The sequence below is a fragment of the Periplaneta americana genome, chromosome 16 (genome assembly GCF_040183065.1).
Source record: "Periplaneta americana isolate PAMFEO1 chromosome 16, P.americana_PAMFEO1_priV1, whole genome shotgun sequence".
NCBI lineage: Eukaryota > Metazoa > Arthropoda > Insecta > Blattodea > Blattidae > Periplaneta > Periplaneta americana.
Genome location: NC_091132.1, coordinates 168,347,003 through 168,370,057, shown reverse-complemented (window position 1 = coordinate 168,370,057; position 23,055 = coordinate 168,347,003). Strand labels below are relative to the sequence as shown.

General features: G+C 34.0%; 1 protein-coding gene across 2 annotated transcripts in view; it reads right to left on the bottom strand.

Moving 5' to 3' along the window:
* LOC138691862 (protein GVQW3-like) overlaps positions 1 to 23,036 on the bottom strand; it is a 29,717-nt gene extending 6,681 nt beyond the window's left edge. Inside the window, exons 1-4 of one of the 2 annotated variants that reach the window (XM_069814413.1) lie at positions 22,978 to 23,036; positions 21,175 to 21,254; positions 3,939 to 4,036; positions 1,152 to 1,265 (exon numbers count right to left, since the gene is read on the bottom strand). In XM_069814413.1, coding sequence (XP_069670514.1) covers positions 1,152 to 1,265; positions 3,939 to 4,031 — 207 coding nt within the window. In that variant the 5' untranslated portion in view covers positions 4,032 to 4,036; positions 21,175 to 21,254; positions 22,978 to 23,036. Of the gene's footprint in view, positions 1 to 1,151; positions 1,266 to 3,938; positions 4,037 to 6,431; positions 6,761 to 21,174; positions 21,255 to 22,977 lie in introns of those variants that run through there. The other variant, XM_069814414.1, reaches the window with a different exon arrangement.
* Between the last annotated feature and the right edge of the window lie 19 nt (positions 23,037 to 23,055).

The following is a 23,055-nucleotide window of genomic DNA, read 5'->3' as shown; positions in this document are numbered from 1 at the left end:
TAAATCCAGAAGCTTGAGATGAGCAGGGCATGTAGCACGTATGGGCGAATCCAGAAATGTATATAGAGTATTAGTTGGGAGACTGGAGGGGAAGAGACCTTTGGGGAGGTCGAGATGTAGGTGGGAAGATAATATTAAAATGGATTTGAGGGAGGTGGGATATGATGATAGAGAATGGATTAATCTTGCTCAGGATAGGGAGCAATGGCAGGCTTATGTGAGGGCGGCAATGAACCTCCGGGTTCCTTAAAAGCCAGTAAGTATGTAAGTAAGTAAGTAAGTAAGTATTCTAATGTTATCAATTCCAATAGTTCCAGTATTAAATTGAAAAAAGTTATGTATGAATTTAATAAATAATGAAAAATTGTAAATTTAAATTCATATATTCTTATTGTGTAGTAGACAAAAAGCAAATTGCATTAGGAAAATCAGGCATCCACTCCTGATCACGAGGTCTACTCTTTCAGGAGCTGAACTTTTATCTGTGTATGCTACATTCTATGTTACAAGTATTAGCAAAATAAAACAAAAAAAAAATATATATATATATACGTGTGTGTGTGTTTGTGTGTGTGGGGCAATGGTAAACTTTAGCGGTCCCTGCTTAGGTCGTTTTTGCACGCATGAACATAACAATGGAATTTACAATCTTTGTCAAGGAAGTACTACGTGACTCAAAAGGATGACGGAAATAACAGAAGGTCAACGGTTTCATGTATGGAATTATGGACGTAGTTTACAAAGGCTACACCAGAGTCGCATTCGCAGTTTGAATCCAGTGAGTTTATTTGCTCGATCACCGACATTTAATTCTTATTATTTTTTACTACAGCAGAGTCACATTCGCATTGAAAATAATACATGTTTGATGATATACACAATTAGAACTAAAAAGGAGATGTATATTACCAAAAATTTTACCATATAGTTTTCATTACTGTTACAGTACCTAAAATTGTAATTAATTGAAATGAAGCATGCTTCATTACGAAATTATTGCACATTCATTTACGCATGATTCAATAATTTTCAGTTGCATCGCACGCATATTTTGATGTTTTAAAATTATAGGTTATGTTTACTCTATCACTACATACTTTATTTCTACATTCACAATTATGCAATTATAACAGCTCACGAGCTCCACTCACCTCAGCTTCACACTTCACCATAGGCACTGCTGTTTCTTCAAACTGCAACTCATAACCCTGGTCCACACATTCCGTCTTTATCCCAGTCACATGCAGATCCAACAAATTTACCTCCTGGAGAGCACAGAGACACAATTCAGGAGTAATTAATTATTTTTCAATTTTTAAGATCAAAGTCTGCATTCTGGTTTCGTGTATCCAGTGTGTGGTTACTGACTGCAGTGCAATTGAAGAATTATGAAAAAGTCCAATGAAGAACAGGGTCAATACTTAATAGTCCAGCACACAACTGAGTAAACAATATTTCCACTCTGAACTTAGACAGACAGACAGACAGACAGATAGACGATAGACAGATAGATAGACAGACAGACAGACAGACAGATATAGATAGATAGATAGATAGATAGATAGATAGACAGACAGACAGACAGACAGACAGACAGACAGACAGACAGACAGACAGACAGACAGACAGACAGACAGACAGACAGACAGACAGACAGACAGATAGATAGATAGATAGATAGATAGATAGATAGACAGACAGACAGATAGACAGATAGATAGATAGATAGATAGATAGATAGATAGATAGATAGATAGATAGATAGATAGATAGATAGATAGATAGATAGATAGATAGATAGATAGATAGATAGATAGATAGATAGATAGATAGATAGATAGACAGACAGACAGACAGACAGACAGATAGACAGACATACAGACAGACAGATAGATAGATAGATAGACAGATAGATAGATAGACAGATATAGATAGATAGATAGATAGATAGATAGATAGATAGATAGATAGATAGATAGATAGATAGATAGATAGATAGATAGATAGATAGATAGATAGATAGATAGATTTTATTTTTATTTTATTGGGTTATTTTACGACGCTGTATCAACATCTAGGTTATTTAGCGTCTGAATGATATGAAGGTGATAATGCCGGTGAAATGAGTCCGGGGTCCAGCACCAAAAGTTACCCAGCATTTGCTCGTATTGGGTTGAGGGAAAACCCCGGAAAAAACCTCAACCAGGTAACTTCCCCGACCGGGATTCGAACCCGGGCCACCTGGTTTCGCAGCCAGACGCGCTGACCGTTACTCCACAGGTGTAGACAGACAGACAGACAGACAGACAGACGGAGACAGACAGACAGACGGACGGAGACAGACAGACAGACGGACGGAGACAGACAGACAGACAGACGGACGGAGACAGACAGACAGACGGACGGAGACAGACAGACGGAGACAGACGGACGGTGACAGACAGACAGACGGAGACAGACAGACGGAGACAGACAGACGGACGGACGGACGGACGGACGGACAGACAGACAGACAGACAGACAGACAGATAGATGGATAGATGGATAGATAGATGGATGGATAGATGGATAGATAGATAGATAGATAGATAGATAGATAGATAGATAGATAGATAGATAGATAGATAGATAGATAGATAGATAGATAGATAGATAGATAGATAGATAGATAGATAGATAGATAGATAGATAGATAGATAGATAGACCGATAGATAGATAGATAGATAGATTTATTCGTTCCATAATATTCTTACATTTGCTTTATAGCATAGAATAAAGAACATGTCCAATTCTTACGTTTAAATATAAATGCAATACATATAAAATGCAAATATGAAATATGTACAGAATTAATACCTTAATAATAATAATATTTTATACAATGTAATATGTTTACCACTTAATAGTATTAAAATATTTACACAGTATGTGAAATGTCAAGAATTCATCTACAGAATAGAAAATGTGAGATATTAGGTAATTTTTTTAGTTTTACCTTAAATAATGCAGGGTTTTGGCTATGATTCTTAATGTCTCCAGGAAGACTATTGAACATTTTTATCGCCATGTAACTTACTCCCCTTTTTGATCGCATGATAAATTTGATGATAGCGTATGAAAATCATTCTTTCTGCAGGCATTTATACTATGTATGGCTGAATTAGTTGGAAAAATTTTTTTATTACATAAGAGGAAATTTATTAGAATATATGTATTGATTTGTTAAGGTTAGAATCTCTAATTTAAAAAAAAAATAGCCTACATGATTCTCTAGCATTTGCTCCAACTATTATTCTAATGGCTCTTTTTTGTAATAAGAATATATTTTTATTATCTGCAGAATTTTCCCAAAATATTATTCCGTAGGACATAATGGAATGAAAATAGGCAAAATATATTGTCTTTAAGATACTGCTGTTTAGAAATAGTTGTAACGACCTAATTGCGAAGCATGCTGAGTTAAGTTTCGCGGTTATTGTATTATTAATATGCAAACCAAGAAATTTGGTTGTTGATGTTTCTAGTAGAGGTATATTGTTGATAGTTGTGTCCAATGAATAACTTCACAATATCTGTGAAGAAGCCTAATTTATATCAAATATTACATTATATACCATGCTTCAGAATGACGGTATATTAAGTAAGCATTTATGAGAAGTTAACATGATATGTGTCATCTGATACTGACGGAATTCCAAGTGTTACGAAGTGACGCAGTAAAATATGAGTATTGTGTAGTGTTGAGTGAAGGAATTGTCAGGACAAGGCATTGTTCCGAGCAGCTGCGAAAGTTGAGAAAATCCGAAACTGAACTGAAACAATTTAGTAAGTATGTTTTCAATACATTAAAGAAGAGACAAGGAATGGAATGTTCTTCGCTCATTCAGTCTAAGCCATATCATATGAACAAAATAAACTGTAAGATCTCTCAATGTACCTCTGATAAAGGCCTCTTCTCTTCTATAAATGTATCAAAACTTGTTTGTAAGTCCAGTGGGTCAACCTTGCGTTCCATATTGCTGAGATCCATCACAACTGAAAGAGGAGATCAAGATTCTGACATTCTTTTGTAGAGTGTGAGCTGCTGAGAGCGCTTTAATAGGGATTTCTATATTTTATATTCTTTAGGTCTACCTGAAGTTTCAACAGTTGTTCACGCTAATTGCCTGCTACAAAAAAGTAGGGTTATGTAACATCTTTATTAACAGTGGGTAGGAGATTGTACACTTGTGCATATACTTGCAGCATATGTGCATATCTCTGGACTGAGATGTCTTTATCACAGTCTACTATATACAGTCGCGAAGCTTGAGGTGATTTTTTGCAAATCTCGTGATAAAGCACTCCAAGCTGTTAGCAACTAGAAACAATAGACTGTCCACGATCGACTTTGGACTGTGTCGTATTTCCATCGAGTGCTAGCTCGTTACGTATTTCACATTGGTGCTTGTGAAATGTTCGTTATTGGTTGTAATGAAAATGTTAATGGCTAAAATACAATAATTGTAATAATAATATTTTACTAGAGACGTAGAAAAATTAAGTTTGTTTTAATGAAATTTATTGATCACGTTTTATTTTCAATTCTGGTGGGATTATTATTGCTTAGGCCTTCTTTTTTTTTTTTTTCCAAAGGATATGTTTTTAATTATAACTGTTAATTTTGTTGTTATTTTTATTTCTTAGTTTACTACAGACGTAGAAAAAGTTACAATAAAATTTATTGATCACGTTTTATTTCCAATTCTGGTGTGATTATTATTGCTTAACCTCATCCCACTTTGTTAACTATGTAAGCCTACACTACAAGTACCGGTACACGTAAGTTACTCCATTAATTCATATTTCCATTATTATTGTTGTAAAGAGAAGTGCAAATTAATATTTATTGGTTTCAATTCATAGTTAATTATCGCTATAATCTTGAATGAGTGAAGCTATTATAGTAAATTTCAGTTCGTTTTGCACAAACAAAAATAATATTAACCTATTTCTTGCAGGTATCTTCGAGTTTATGGTGGAATTTAATATACTTAATTAAAATAATAAATTAATTTTATGCATTTAATATTTCAATAATGGAAGGAAGGTGTTAATTTTTCCAAAAGAACACGACAACGAAAGTGTAACATATTTTGTCGTCTGCTAGAGAGAGATCTGCGATGATGAGGCGATAGTAGCGATCCTAGTGGTGGGCAACTACCCATATTTGCATTTTTACTAGATATTGAGCTTCGCGACTGTATATAGTAGACTGTGTCTTTATCTTATGGATGTGTATGCATTTACAGGGAGTAATCGAACTGCTCAAACACGGACGCAATTCCAAAGCAAGCAGCATTGCTAACACCATGTAACTACATCATTTATATTTACAGGAAGAGTATGATGAAATACGGTGAAAATCAGGAGATAAAAAAATTCCTTAAAAATTCTCTCATATGTAAAAAAAAACACATTGCATAAAATTTAATGTGCATTTATGCCCTTATCATCTGCCCTGACGCCATTTTTATAGCTCTGCTTCACGACATTTTTTAAACGACACTTACCGGTAACTTCAATTGCAATTTCCCGTATCTATAATATTTTGCTTTCTTCCATACTCGGAACTATTAATGCTGCATGCCAGTTGCTAAGGCATTAAGAAAATATGAAATTCAATTGGCAGTTTTGTGGCCATTCATATCGCGACAAAATAGCTATAAATATGGATATTTAAGCGAACTTATTGATTTAAATTGTCCAATTGTAGGAATGGATGTAAGTTTTCGATTTCAAAGAACAAAGTGCACTGCAATAAATAAGACTAATAGCCACTAATATCCTACAGGATCAAGTATCATCTACGAAAGAATTGCAATATATCTGTTGTAGGTATTACAACATGATTCTCGTTTCTCATTAAGGTAGAAGATAATATGATAGCCTATTAAAATAATAGAAGATTTTTTCTTTTATAAGGGTTTATTTATTATTTTATTGTTATTTTACGACGCTGTATCAACATCTAAGTTATTTAGCGTCTGAATTAAATGAAGGTGAGTCCAGGGTCCAGCACCGAAAGTTACCCAGCATTAGCTCGTATTAGGTTGAGGGAAAGCCCCGGAAAAACCTCAACTAGGTAACTTGTCCCGAACGGGATTCGAATCCGGGCCACCTGGTTTCGCGACTAGACGCGCTGACCGTTACTCCACAGGTGTGCAATCTGTAAGGAGACTCTTAAATAACTGCGAATTTCTGTGAAAACAATCTGGCAACCCTGGTCAAGAGTTTACAGTGACGTTTAATATCAACTAGAGCAGAACTTATTCCATAAAAGAAAATTAGATGAAGTATATTTGGCAATTAACATGAATTACAGCCTATAGCCTACGTATAAAAAAAAACAGAGCACAGAGTCGAAGTCATGTGGTACACTTTTACTAACCGTTTTCTTCTTAATGATGCATCTTGTCAAAGTAATACATGAATAATCAACAGCATGAATGATGGTAATATTTGTAGTTAATCGATTTCGCTAATATAACGTTACATTCAAACAAGCGACGAATTTTACAAGATGGTCAAGTTAAGACGAAGCGAGATCAAGTATGCAGTGACTTAAATTTCTTTGTAAATTGTTTAGAATTTCTATAAACGAAAACTGCGCGAAATTTTTTAACATGTTATTATACAACTATTATAGATCTTCTTCAATTCTTCACTATTTTGTAGTTAATATATTGTTTTAGTGTTTCCTGCTGAATTGCTGTACAGTCTTATCACAGTCTAATATATACAGTCGCGAAGCTTGAGGTGTTTTTTTGCAAATCTCGTGATAAAGCGCTCCAAGCGGTTAGCAACTAGAAACAAGAGACTGTCCATGGTCGACTTTGGACTGTGTTTTATTTCTATCGAGTGCTAGCTCGTTGCGTATTTCACATTGATGCTTGTGAAATGTTCGTTATTGGTTATAATAAAAATGTTAATGGCTAAAATATAATAATTGGAATAATAATATGGGACAAGGAGGAGACGTTTGTAGTGCTATAAATTGTAGCAACAGTAAGAGAAAGAGGCCAGAGTTATCCTTTTTCCGATTTCCGAAAGATTCAGAAAGGTTCCTGGGTTTCCACAAGAATGCTGTGCAGAAACAAAACTGTTAATTTGAAGTTCTTTGTGGCTGTTATAATACATTATATCCTTAAATTTCACAATGAAATGTTTCAGTCCAACCGAAAGGACATTAGATACCGGTCAAAGTTCTGTCACTTAGGCTGCTATAAATTTCCAGAGAAATAAAGGTTAGGTCTACTTTTTTTTTTCAGAGGATATGTTTTTAATTGTAGCTATTAATTTTGTTATTATTTTTATGTGTTATATTACTAAAGACGTAGAAAAATTAAGTTTGTTTTAATGAACTTTACTGATCACGTTTTATTTTCAATTCTGGTGGGATTATTATTGCTTAGGCCTAATTTTATCTTCAAAGGATATGTTTTTAATTATAGCTGTTAATTTTGTTGTTATTTTTATTTGTTGCTTTAACTAGAGACGTAGAACAAGTCTGTTACAATAAAATGTATTGATCACGTTTTATTTCCAATTCTGGTGTGATTATTATTGCTTAACCTCATCCCATTTTATTAACTACGTAAGCCTACACTACAAGTACCGGTACACGTAAGTTACTCCATTAATTCATATTTCCATTATTATTGTTGTAAAGAGAAGTGCAAATTAATATTTATTGGTTTCAATTCATAGTTAATTATCGCTATAATCTCGAATGAGTGAAGCTATTATAGTAAATTTCAGTTCGTTTTGCACAAACAAAAATTATATTAACTTATTTCTTGTAGGTATCTTCGAGTTTGTGGTGGAATTTAATATACTTCATTAAAATAATAAATTAACTTTATGCATTTAATATTTAAATAATGGAAGGAAGGTGTTAATTTTTCCAAAAGAACACGACAACGAAAGTGCAACATATTTTGTCGGCAGCTAGGAGAGAGATCTGCGATGATGAGGCGATAGTAGCGATCCTAGTGGTGGGCAACTACCCCTGTTTGCATTTTTACTACATATTGAGCTTCACGACTGTATATAGTAGACTGTGGTCTTATGATGCAGTTTTGTTTATGCGATGATCGCGAGCAAATACTGCACGCGTCACTGCATTGAGTGGAAACCTGTAGAACTGGTTTGGTTTATGCGTCGAACGCAGGTGATCGCATGCGTTGTACTGTGTAGTACTCGTGATTCAGTTTTCAACGATTTTGTTGTACAAAATGAATTTCACTAGAGAGGATGACTCAAAACTCATTGGACTTGTTGCAATTCAACGTGTACTCTATGATCCTTCCCACAAGGATTATAAAAATGGTATGTATAGAGACAACATTAGGAAAGAGATCGCTTCAAATTTGGAAAAGAAAACAGGTAAGTTATCATATTATTTCAATCAAGTAGGTCGTGTTATTTTTTAGGAAAGTTGTAACTTTTATTTTTAATAAATGCAAAATAAATATAAGAAATGCCTGTTATTATTCGGTTGGGAAACTTGTGTCATCCACACTGTTCCCAAAAAAAGCTGAAAGCTAGAATTTATAAAACAGACATTATACCATGCAAATCTAGTCTTTCAGGTAATGCTCCCTGTAAAGCAAATTTGAATAATTTCAAGGGAAAAATTGTGCCGGGGCCGGGTATCGAAAGACCTGAAAGACTAGATTTGCAAAATATATACGTCACTGTATACGTTAACAGAAAACCACAATTCCAAGTCACACAGAGATTGTGTGCACTCGATGTGAGTCACTGGCATTTCGTCAGCCCACGCGAGTTGTGTGGATATAAAGGGAAAGTTGAGACGGTGTCGGGTGGAGTTCCCGGGTAGCTCAGTTGGTAGAGCGCTGGTACGTTCAACCAAAGGTCCCGGGTCGATACCCGGCCCTGGAACAATTTTTCCCTTGAAATTATTCAACTTATATTACCGGTTCTGTATGGTTATGAAACCTGGACTCTCACTTAGAGAGAGGAACAGAGGTTAAGAGTGTTCGGAATAAGGTGTTTAGGAAAATATTTAGGGCTAAGAAGGATGAAATTACCGAAGAATGGAGAAAGTTGCATAATGTAGAACTGCACGCATTGTATTCCTCACCTGACATAATTAGGAATATAAAATCCAGACGTTTGAGATGAGCAGGACATGTAGCACGTATGGGCGAATTCAGAAATGCATATAGAGTGTTAGTTGGAAGGCCGAGGGAAAAAGACCTTTGGGGAGGCCGAGACGTAGATGGGAAGATAATGTAAAAATGGATTTGAGGGAGGTGGGATATGATGGTAGGGACTGGATTAATGTTGCTCAGGATAGGGACCAATGACGGGCTTATGTGAGGGCGGCAATGAACCTCCGGGTTGCTTAGAAGCCATTTGTAAGTAAACAATTCCATGTAAATGACATATGTTGACCACAGAATGCTTTTATTCCTAGTCAGTGACAAATCAAATTTATAAACCACACATTTCGATTCATAACACAAACTCTTGTGCACTTCATTTGAGCTATTTAAAATAGGAAACTACATTTTTTTCTAACTTTCTCAACACATATTTGTCTATTCCTTTCAGGTGAGAATTGTAAAAAAAAAAGATGGAGATCAATTAGAGACACCTAGAAGCGTTTGAAAAGGGATAACAAATTAGGTACCGGCCCCGAAGGCTATACCAAGCGTACCTGGGCCCTGGCTCCACATTTGGAATTTTTACACACTGTTGAGCCAGAGAGGGTTATGGTGGGAAATATCCTACCGGAAGTAAAATACGAAGAAATCGAAGAAGAAGACGTAACTGAAAACAATATGGACAAAGTTGCGGAAGAAGACACCATGGACTCAGTGAGTACGACTGAAGAAAGTAGTGCACCGAGTAGCAACAGAAGCTCCCAGGGGGGAAGGAAGAGACCGGAATTGTCACGATTGCTGGAGCAGTCGAAAGAAGAAAGAAACAGACTTATCGACACATTAAGTAAAGGGGAGCAACAAGACGAGGTGGACTTATTTTATAGAAGTTTGGCACTATCGGTGAAAAGGTTACCACGACATCTACAGTCACAAGGAAAACTGCGACATTTACAGATTGTGACAGAACTTGAAATTCAAGCCAACAATTAGGGTGTAAATTTAAATGGTATTATGTTACTCCAATAAGCCAGTCCGATCGAAAATACTCATACATAGCAGTAAGAAGACATAACCGAATAAAAATTGTCTTGTGTGTTTAACTGCATTACATTTATTACACCTTCCCCTTGAAATCATCAGATCTACTACTTACCCCAATGTGACAGTGTTTTTTTTTTTCCGGCGTGATTACTCTTCTTACAGCTGTTGTGGCCAGTTTCTTAACTTCATTCTTAGTAACAGAGAGAAAAAAATGAAACTGATTTCTTGTTAATGAAAAGAAAATATGGAACTTGCTCTCATCAACCATAAGATATTTTGGAATTAAATTTGAATGATATCCTTTGCCTTGTGTCCTTAAGTACATGTCGTCAGTCCTGTTCCTCTTCCGTTTTCCCAATCCGCTCGTCTAATTCTTGCTGCTGATCGCACACGACAACTGCTTAAACGAAATTCCCCCACTCGTTACGTCTAATTTTGAAAAAGGTAAAAAGTGGCGTTCCTGTAATTCACAATTACCCGTCTATCGCTTGCATTCACTCCATAGTCATTACATAAACGAAATTGCACCTTTAGAAATAAGTTTTGTCGCACAGAAAGCAGGTTCAACTGTATTGCTTTTCTATTGCACAATACCAAAGCTTATATAAATGATACCACAATTATTTTGGTAGTATTTTAAAGATTAGAATGTTGTCTAGTTTACTTCCTGTACAGATTGAAAGGTAAATTTGTTATTTCATTTTCTAAAAAAAACAATGAGATAGTGCGCATGATCAGACATACAATGAAACAAAACATTTTATTACCTCAACTAGTGGTTATCGTGTGAACTAGTTCGCTGTCTTCTGATCATGCACACGGCCTGCTTTCTGGGGCTTATAAAAGTATCTGTGCGACAAAACGTTTTTCCAAGGCCCGTAACATACTTGTAGAGTTTTCGCCGGCGAGAAAATTAAAAAATAGATAACATGGATTCAAATGGACGTCCACACACTGGAAGAGATTCTCGTTCGAGGCAAAAACCTCGCGCGAGTTTCTCGCTGGAATCGGTAGCTCAGCGAATTTTCTTGACACATTTATCAAAGATGTTTGACATTTATACTCTTTATGACGATTGAATGTAGTAAAAAATATCACAGGTGGCGATGAATTGTATTGTTTTTATTTGAAAATGAGGAAAGATGGCTGATAATTGCAGTCAGAAACTTATCGAACTTGTATGATGTCACCCGTAGGTCTATTTATATGACACACGGGATGAAAACTATAAAAACACGAAACTTAAAGAAGAAATCTGGAGATAAATATCAGATTATCGGAAAGTAAATAGGGGTTTATTTTATTTTTATGAGATTTAATAGTATTAATTAAGCATTTGAAATAATGTATCTATATGTCTTAAGAGTTTACATAATTTTAATCAGAACATAGCAAAGATGCCTCTATCATATCATGAATGGCAAAAAACTGTGGTTCATTCAGCCTGAAATAACGCCTAAACGTATCATCATTCAAATCGAAACCAGTGTCCAAAACTCGCCCTTATTTTCGTAAGATACAATGTGATTTTCAGATATTTCTGGCTTTAATTTTAGGCCTACTTTTTCTTTTCATTAACAAAATATGTTCATGTAACTCCATTTCCTGATCATCTGAATACTCAGATTCAACACAGCGTTCGTACGTAATTTGTAAAGTACGACAATATACGAAATACATAACCTATAATATTTCCCCTGAGTCATTACCAGGGAACGGATTTATATGGACTAAAAATATATGAAATATGTAAATATATATGTAGTTATTTTTACCAAAATATGGAATTAAATATGGATTTTTACCAAAATATGGAATTAAATATGGACTTAAAATTATAAAAAAATGACTATGTACGTTAAATATTGGTACATTTTAATCAAACTAAACAAAAAATATAATGGACGTACCTTATCTTCCAATGTAGTTTCAACAAAACACAATTTTTATTGTCTGTTACCATAACAATAGGTTACAAACATTTCTTTCAAGTGCTGAAAAGTGAATCTTCTTCTATTGTCTCTGAGGATAGATTTATACTGACTAAAAGAGCGTTCGACGTCACAAGAAGTAACTGGTACATAATTCAATTTCACAATGTCTGCTGGGGATAAGTCCAAGTTAATCTTCACTGTTGATTCACCACTCATCACAGCAACAACCTTTTGTAGTTCTTCATATCCAGGGTTTTTTGAAAGTACAGTGTCCACCTTAGCTCTTACTGCATCTGCAACTTTACCTCTACCACGATTCAGTTGTTCCACAGTACTATTTATAATTTCAAAACTTTCAGATAGTGAAAGGTGCCTATTTTGGAGACTTTTGAGCGTTTTTATGATGCATGAAAATGTATGCTGAATGTGAGCTAAGTCATTCTTCACACTTATGTCACAGGTAACTGTTTTCGCAGTATCAATTGAGACTGCATCTTCAGAGTCCAATGCAAGGAGAACATTGTTAATAGAGTCTATATGTTCGGCATAATATTCAACTGCTTCTAGCCATGTACCCCATCTAGTTAAAATTGGCTTTGGTGGCAATGGAATTTCAGGGTACATTTCTTTCAACACGTTAACTCTACTGGGAGCTTTGAGAAATACTTTTTTCACTGATGAAATCAACAAATCTACTTTAGGGAAATTGTCTCTGACCACTTCTGCCACACGATGAAATGCATGCGCCACACAAGTAAAATGAGTCAATTTAGGATATACAACAGATAATGCTTGTCCAGCTTTGACCATATAAGGGGCAGCATCGCTAATAAAGAATAACACATTATCGTACATAATACCCTTTGGCCACAGGATACCCATAGCTTCGTTGAACAGTTTAACTATAGTTTTGTTATTGCACTTTTCTAGAACATCACAATGTAAAAGAATTCGTTCAGAATATTGTTCACTTAACAAACCGATAACTACATTACCAACAAGTCTACCTTCTTTGTCGGGAGTCTCATCAATGGAAACCCAAATTGAACTGTCTTTAATTTCATCTCTTATCTTCTGTATTGTCTCATCGTAGATGGATGGAGCATACGTCTTCCTAAGTGTTGACTCATCCGGGATTGTATGTTGAGTATATTTTTCAAGGAATTCCCTGAAGACCTTATTCTTTAGTTTGTAGAGAGGAATATCAGCAGAGATGAGAGAACGGCACAGGTCGATGTTAAACTCAGATCTTACATTCGATGTTGTTGGTTGTGTTAAAAACAATTGTCTCTGCTTGGAATTTAGTTGTTTGTTGGCCTGATGTTTACTAGTTGTAATGTGTTGTTGCACCAGGAACTTTTGTGTAGATGATACTGCACACTGACACAAATTACAAAATAATATTTTATTGTCAGTTGATAAACCATCTTCTTTAAATTCTGAAATGTAACTTGTTAGTTTTGATTTTAAATTGACTGAATGACGTACTTTTGGCATATTTACCGTCTTTATAGTATGATTTACAAAACTGAACCTATGTGTACTCTGACTGGCATTTAACTGTTGAGCTGCACAACTGAAGTCTGTTAAAAATTTTAAATTAAATTATTACAGTTTTGTAACTTACTTTCCCATTGTTGATAGGACTGCTAATTTTCAAATAACTCTGATGTTAAAGGGATTACTGAACATGTGTTTAAATCTCTATTGTTGAAATGTATTTTTAAAAGTTAATGGAATTTTGTTTTGTTTTATTGTTAAACCTAATATAATATGGACTGTTTTATATGAAATATGGAAAATATATGGAAATTAACGAAAATATGTACTAAACTCTAAAATATGGAAAAATATGGAAAATAAAAGTAGGATTTTTCAACCCTACACATTGTGAAACATAAAGATAATGCAAAATATAAATTATATTAGCTTTATAAGTAAATATGTATTTACATATAAATCCTTTCCCTGGTCATTACTGTAATCAGATAAATGCTTTCTGCATGAAGGCAGTGCATAGATGATCATAGCGAGGTGTGATCTGTGATAGCGAGAACTCGCCAAGTGTGTGGAGGAAGGCTCTTCGCCTCTTTCTCACTAGCGAAAACTCTTGAAGTGTGTTACGGGCCTAAGGCATCTTTTTCCCTGGATTCAGGACTTTCAATATTACGAGATTGTTGTATAGGGTAATATGCATGATGTGCAAGAGCAATAATTTATTGTGTCATTTTGTAGTTTTACGCATAGACGGATAGGTCTTTGTTCCTGGCATGCTAAGGAGATCATCATCGTGTCTCACCACAGATGACATCTGTCTCAGGAGTAGACAAAACGTCTAGTCATAACATCGCCAGTAGACCATGGCCTACCAACCTGGATAACTGTTAACCCTGTATTGTCTGTGTGTTTTCCTTTGTACACAATACTCTTTGTACACGTATAGAGTCCAACTTTCACACAATCAAATGCTTTTATATCGAATTTATTTATTAGGTGGTCAAAAACAAGTATAATTTTGAGAATTGTATTTTCTTCTGCGTCCCTGTTTGTGAAATGAAATTTCAATATTGATACGAATTTGTTTTTAGGCAAGCACTTTCAAAAAAAGAAAAAAAAAAAACGTGACAATCATTTCATCGGTGGACCTATACGTTTCAATGTTAGGCTTGCTTTTTACTTACATTACAATGGAAGATAAGCAGGCGTTTGGGGTGTGTGACTATTTTTAGAACTGATAAATAGCAAGCTGAATCAGGTCAGTGAAAGAAAACTCTTCGTCCTAAACTCCTTTCTATATAATACACACAACATAAGTTAAGGGGACATGAAGTAAAGAGACGGTTAATTCGTTGGCTAAACACTAGAGTAATGCTACCTCTACGAAAACAACTCAAAATATATTAGCAAAAGCAATTAGTGGGAAGGGAACTTGTTTTCATATCTGCTCCTTGTTCCAGTTCATGAAAAGCAATCACGGCACTGGAAATTGCATCATAGGGTCTTTTAGACAAAATCGAAAACTACTTTGCGATACAGAAAAGAAATGTTTAATTAGTGTGCAGTGGAAAATGTCCAGTAACACATCACTTTTTATTCCATACTAGAGTATTGAAATTTGCAGAAGATTCAAAGATTTTTCTATATCCTGTGAGTTTTTAAATGCTGCTGTGTTTAACGTACTAGTGGCGCGGGGATTTAAAGTTGTGCTGCATTTTAGAAGCTACTTTCTTGCATGACTTTGTAAATGAACTTTGAGACAAAGGGAGAGAGAAAATGTATTTCCACAGATATCACATACGAATGGCCTCTCCACAGTATGCACACGAGAATGCATATTCAAATGCTCCGAACCATTGAAACATTTTCCACAGAATTTACATTTGAAAGGCCTGTCGTCTGTGTGTGTGCGTGCATGGTTCTTCAAACGTCCAGATTCCGAGAAACTCTTCTCACATACTTCGCACTTGAATGGTTTTTCACCTGTGTGGAGACGTACATGGCTTTTCAGATGTCCCGCTTCCAAAAAACACTTTCCACAAATATCACATTTGAAAGGCCTATCGCCTGTATGGCGACGTTTGTGAGCATTCAGGTTACTCTGCCGCGAGAATGTTTTCCCACATTCATGACACGTGAAGGGTTTTTCGCCAGTATGTACGCGTTTGTGCAAATTGAGGCCTCCGGAATCTATAAAACTCTTTCCACATGTTTCACACGTGAATGGTTTTTCACCCGTGTGTATACGTAAATGCCTATTTAGACGCCTGGTTTCAGAAAAACACTTTTCACAAAAATCGCATTTGAAAGGCTTCTCGCCTGTATGCACACGCATGTGTACCGTGAGATGACTGGAAGCAGAGAAACTTTTCCCACAGACGTCGCATTTGAATGGAGTCTCACCTGAGTGCTGTCGTAAATGAATTCGGAGCTCTGGTTTGCTTTTGAAACACGCACTGCAGCTATCACATGCGAACGGCTTTTCCCCAGTGTGGACGCGTAAGTGCATGTTCAGAACGGCCATTAATAGGAATCCCTTCCCACACACGACGCATTTAAATGGCCTGTCTGTATGAGAGCCGAGATGACATTTGAGAGCCCAGGGTGACGCTAGGATCTTGCCGCAAATATTACACTTCTTCGAACTGTTTCCAACGCCACTTTTATTTGTAGACGACGTTTTCGATTTGTCTTCACTTGAAGTCTTATTTTCGTAATTAACGCAGGGAAATATCCTTTCTGTGGTTGGTATTTCAGAGGACACAATGTTTTTGGAACTTGTGCCAATGGTTGCCAAGTCTCCGTGTGCAGTTTTGCCATGCAGTGAATACATCGAATTCTGATGAGTTACCGCAATGCTATAATGAAATGTAAAATCAGTCTATGCGGTACAATAGACACATAATTTGTAAAATAACTCTGAATATATTTTTATGATTAAACAGATAATCGAAAAAACACAGGCAGTATAATAAAGAAACGCATATGGCATTTGGGTAATTTCCTAGACGACGGGCAAAATCCAACAAGGCTGACAAAAACTACAAAAAACGTTCTGCCAACTATGAAGTCCAAATGTCACCAAACATCGCAAAATCAAATATATATATCCATATTTTTAAAGAGGAACAAGCCCTCCAAAAATAATGAAAATATATTTAATTTTTCGTATTTGATTTTTTTTGGCGTTTCGTGGCATTCGAACTTCATAGTTGGTAGTACCTACTTTTCTGGCAGTTTTCGTCCGCACTTTACCCTCAAAAATCACTAAAACACAAAACAAAACATAATAATTTATCACCTTATCAAATAAAATTCAATTCTCATTGACGTCTTCATCGACAACCACTTCACTTCCAGTATAAATGACACAGGCTTTAAGGCAATCTAAACTTAAAACATACAAGCAACAAAGAACTAAACCAACACTTTGTCGTACAGTCAACTTTGCATAAATAAACCACGTCTTGACACTAAATGAAATTCTCTTCAAACACTTATTACATCTTAACATCTACAGAAAATTCAGTAAATAATTCCTTTAAACCACAGAAAAACAGCTTTCTTCGCAATATTCAACACAATCCTTATTCACCAGCGAAAGAACTAAACCAAAATCGGCACAAAATTTAATAAATAATTTCAGAACACGTTTCCTTCCTTTCCCTCTTACTTCAAAATTCCAACCTTGTGCACACAAAATAAATTATTGGCACTGAAAAGTGGCTTTTCGTAAGCATGATGATGCGCATTCCACAAATGCAGACAAATCTACAATGTAATATCACTCACGTCAAACAACCAAGAACAACTGACGTCATTATCCATTCAAAATTAATGAAAATTCTAGAATAAGTTACAACTATAACCAATCAAATGGAAAGAAAGTCACAATAATCATGAAATGAGAAACTTTCAATAGCTTTAGCCATCAGACACAACATAACGCCACTCACGTCAAACAACGAAGAACAATTGACAACGTCATTATCCATTCAAAATTAACGAAAATTCTAGAACAAATGACAACTATAACCAATCAAATTAAGAGAAAATCACGGCGACACCTAGTACAAAAAACCTAGAATTAACATGTATAATTCGCTAAAAGATCACTAACATTTAACTCTGAAATAAAAAAGTTGGTAATACTTACTATATTCAACCAAGTGCCCGTCTTCTATGAAATTACCGGCATTTGTCGATTTTAAAAAGGCTTTCGATAGAGCAAACCGGTGCAAATTGTGGAAAATATTGGTAGAAAGAGGATATCCCCAACAACTTGTAAGAATGATACAATGCTTCTATTCCCAAACAAAAATAAATGTGAAAAAAAAAATGATAAAAGTTCTGTAAAAATTGTTACTAATCAGGGTGTCAGACAAGGGTGTACTTTATCACCTACACTCTTTAGTATTTATATAGACGATCTAGTGAGAAAGTGGAAACAGCTAGTGAATGTAGTTTTCAAATTTCAAAGAATACCTTTCTAAATATACTGTTATTTGCCGATGATTTAGTTGTTATTCAGAATAGTGAGTGTGCCTTACAAAGATCTATTTTCAAACTTAATGAAACTGGTGAATAATATAATATGAAAATTTCTCTAATAAAGTCAAAGGTAGGGAAGGAACCGATTAGAAGAAAAATAGCTACAAATAACTGCTGTATAGAACAGGTAAGCCATTTTAATTATTTGGGAAGTGATGCAGCTTTGATAAAGAATATAACGTAGACAATAAAATATGTAATTTTCATAGAGTATGTGGAACAATTAATAGAACATTTAGAAACAAAATACGTAAAGAAACAAAATTAAAGTTTTATAAAGTAATGGCTGTACCTACTCTGGCAGACTTGGACATTAACCAAGAAGCAACAAAGCAAAATACAGACGACAGAAATAAAATTTCTAAGAAATGTGAAGGGATGTACGAAGAGAGACTTAATAACAAATGAAAACATAAGAGAAGAGTTAGAAATTTTTAATATAAATGAAAGATTAAAAGATTTTAAACAAAATTGGAAAGAACATGTCGATAGAATGCCAGATACCAGACTTACTGAACAAATAACGCAATATTATCCTAAAGGAAGAAGATCGGTGGGCAGACCTAGGAAACGATGGCTGGAGAACTCTGGACGGAACCGGCATTTGATTGCCTATACCATGAAATGGAGGAGAAGAAGAAGAAGAAACTCTGAATATGAATGCAAACGAGGATAACTATGCCTCAGAACTAAAATTTAAATACTAAATATTTGAAGATTTAAATCATAAGTTTCCAGGAGTTATGTTATGGTTGAATGTGACTTCAAGTCTGATAGGAACAAAATTACTGCGCCCTCTAATTTGAAACTTGGTGACATTTTACTTCTTTTAATGAAGCTATACGTGATGATTTTGTGTGCATTTAGACAATTGCAGACGTATTATTAAATGATGACTGTTCATTAACTACAGATTTCACCTCATTTTTGAAAAATACTTGTTTTCAGTTCCTAATATTACTACTTAAATTAGAATAATAATATAATGAAGACAACGTTGAGTGTGTATTGCAAAAGAATTTGGAAGAGTAGCAAAACTATGTAGGAACAGTTTCCTCAAAAGGAATAGAGGAATGTGAAAATATAGAAGGCAGTATAATAAGAAAAATGATATGGAAAGAGAATACTACAATAATTCACCTCAAACATTTAGACATAAAATGGGACTCATGACACACGTGTAAATACGAGTAAGTAAAAAAAAAGTTTACATGGCTGCTAACATTTAACTATTTCACATCTCACCTGTAATTTATTCAGGACGTTTCCAAATACACCGAGGAAGAAATGTATTTATTTTTTATTAATCTATTAAATAATTAATTATATTTATTTGCTATTAATTTCCGGATCCTCGTGGTCATCCTTAATTAAGGCAAGACGATTTATTTCTCTCTCTCTCTCTTAATTTAATATAATCCACTATTTATATTGAAAATCTGCCATCTTTCTTCTGGCTTCCAAATATAACTGTCCATTTTATCCTGCCCAGTACCTGTGATGTGCGCTACACTTAGTAGAGATCGGGTGTGACAATGTTTCGTCGTCATAGACAATAGCGATTTTTTGTTCGAATGATTCCTGGCGATTGCGTTTCTCATAACGAGCCGACAGGTGTTTAGATTTGCTGCTTTTCTGAGAACTGAACTGACATACTGGTGCCATGTCTTATATCAACAATAGTCATATGCAGCAAGTATAACTGAATAGAAAACACGCTTTGAGCAGTGTTATCGCGATGTGAGGACGCGTTTATTCGTCCAAGACTGTTTACGAAAGATAACGTGAATCATTCAAGAACTAATATAGTGAGCATCAGTATCAAAGACTTTCCGATTTGAACCTTTGGATTGGGATGAAAATTAACTAGATCCCAGTTACGTTGTCCGTCAAGTTAAGTTTCTGAATTGCAGTTGTCTGGACTCTGAAGCTGTGACACATACCTATATCAGTCGCCATTGCTATGAATCACATATCGGACGGGGATGGCATTTCTAGAAGCCGTGATTTTGGATCTATAGTCACAGTCTGAATCCGTAATAAATCTGTCATATAGAGGAGATCACAGGTCTTCAAACCACACCCCACCAGTATTCCTAAGTTATCCATTTCATAAAGACATTTCCATTGCGCAACATGCAATTTAGTGATGAAACTATTGTTAATCTATTCGGTATTCTGCTAGACTCGACTGTGACTTGTTAGGAAATTCTGAAAGGAGCAAAGTAGATTTTACGATATCACTGGACAGTGAATGTAAAATTCCGTTACAAAAACAAATCAACATACTACAAGGTTGTGACATAAGAATATGTTAAATACGGAGGGGGAAAAAAAAATGAAAAGGTGGATAATAAAAACGAAAACTGATCAAAATTTAAAAGCACAGTGGGAGAAACGAATTATTGCATCACAGCTTCACCAGGTAACGTAAAATAACGGAGGGGAAAAAGGAAAAGGTGGATAATAAAAACGAAACTGATCAAAATTTAAAACCACAGTGAGAGAAACGAATTATTGCTTCACAGCTTCACCAGGTAACGTAAAATAACAAAGGGGGAAAAAAAGGAAAAGGTGGATAATAAAAACGAAAACTGATCAAAATTAAAAACCACAGTGAGAGAAACGAATTATTGCTTCACAGCTTCACCAGGTAACGTAAAATAACAAAGGGGGAAAAAAAGGAAAAGGTGGATAATAAAAACGAAAACTGATCAAAATTAAAAACCACAGTGAGAGAAACGAATTATTGCTTCACAGCTTCACCAGGTAACGTAAAATAACAAAGGGGGAAAAAAAGGAAAAGATTGGACAATAAAAATGAAAACTGATCAAAATTTAAAACTACCGTGAAAAAAACGAACTACAGCACCATAGCTTCACCAGTTAACGTAAAAAACGTTTTAGTAGTTCGTCCCCAAAAAATGGACGATTACATCCATACATGTGGTAGGAAAAACTGGCTCAATCCACTCACCTGTCACACAAGACTTCGCTGACGTCTGCTTCCTCCGGCTTCAGTTCCTCCTTCACTGTGTACAAATCGAGCGTTCCTTCCTGGAAAGAACAATCGGCTAAATATCACACAAGATTTATGCAACTCCACTTGAATATCTAGGACCGTGATTTCCTATCAAGGACGTAAATTTAAATGCCAAGTACAAGCAGAATTTGTATAAAGGTGAAATGACTCTAATTGTGTATTCAGTCAATTAAGCCTAACTAGTTCATTTACTGTGCCATGAGCATTCTTTTTTAACATCTGATCATTTTTGTGCATCAAAAATACGTTTGACAAACAAATAGACGATCCAAAGTTGGCAGCATTTCCGTACTAAGTATAGTACGATTTAGTAATGATGGACATTGTCGCTAAATCTGGCGCCTTAAATATAAATATAACATAACATAAATAACATAACATAAATATAATATAACATAACATAACATAAATATAATATAACATAACATAAATATAACATAACAAATAATATAACATAAATATAACATAAATATAATATAACATAACATAACATAAGTATAATATAACATAACATAACATAACATAAATATAACATAACATAAATATAATATAAGATAACATAAATATAACATAACATAAATAACATAACATAAATATAATATAACATAACACAACATAACATAAATATAATATAACATAACATAAATATAATATAACATAACATAAATATAACATAAATAACATAACATAAATATAATATAACATAATATAAATATAACATAACATAAATATAACATAATATAACATAAATATAACATAACATAAATAACAGAACATAAATATAATATAACATAACACAACATAACATAAATATAATATAACATAACATAAATAATAACATAACATAAATATAACATAACACAACATAACTTGTAAATCATGACATTTTCCTATGCTGCATTGTACAGACTTTGGAATGAAATGTTTAAAATAAAATAAAAATAAAAATATAACATAACATAAATATAACATAACATAAATATAACATAAATATAACATAAATAACATAACATAAATATAATATAACATAACATAACATAAGTATAATATAACATAACATAACATAAATATAATATAATATAACATAACATAAATATAACATAACATAAATATAATATAACATAACATAACATAAATATAACATAACATAAATATAATATAACATAACATAAATATAACGTAACATAACATAAATAACATAACATAAATATAACATAAAATAACATAAATATCACATAACAAAACATAAATATAACATAACAAATAACATAACATAAATATAATATAACATAACATAAATATAACATAACACAACATAACTTGTAAATCATGACATTTTCCTATGCTGCATTGTACAGACTTTGGAATGAAATGTTTAAAATAAAACAAAAATAAAAATATAACATAACATAAATATAACATAACATAAATATAACATAACATAAATATAATATAACATAAATATAATGTAACATAACATAAATATAACATAAAATAACATAAATATAATATAACATAACATAAATATAACATAAAATAACATAAATATAACATAACATAACATAACATAACTTGTAAATCATGACATTTTCCTATGCTGCATTGTACAGACTTTGGAATGAAATGTTTAAAATAAAATTAAAATAAAAATATAACATAACATAAATATAACATAAATAACATAACATAAATATAACATAACATAAATATTGGAAATATAGCTAGTGATCCACTCACCTCAGCTTCACTCTTTATGCTACAAAAACTAAATGGCAACGAAGTATCCTCCAGCTTCATCACTGATGTCGCGTCAGG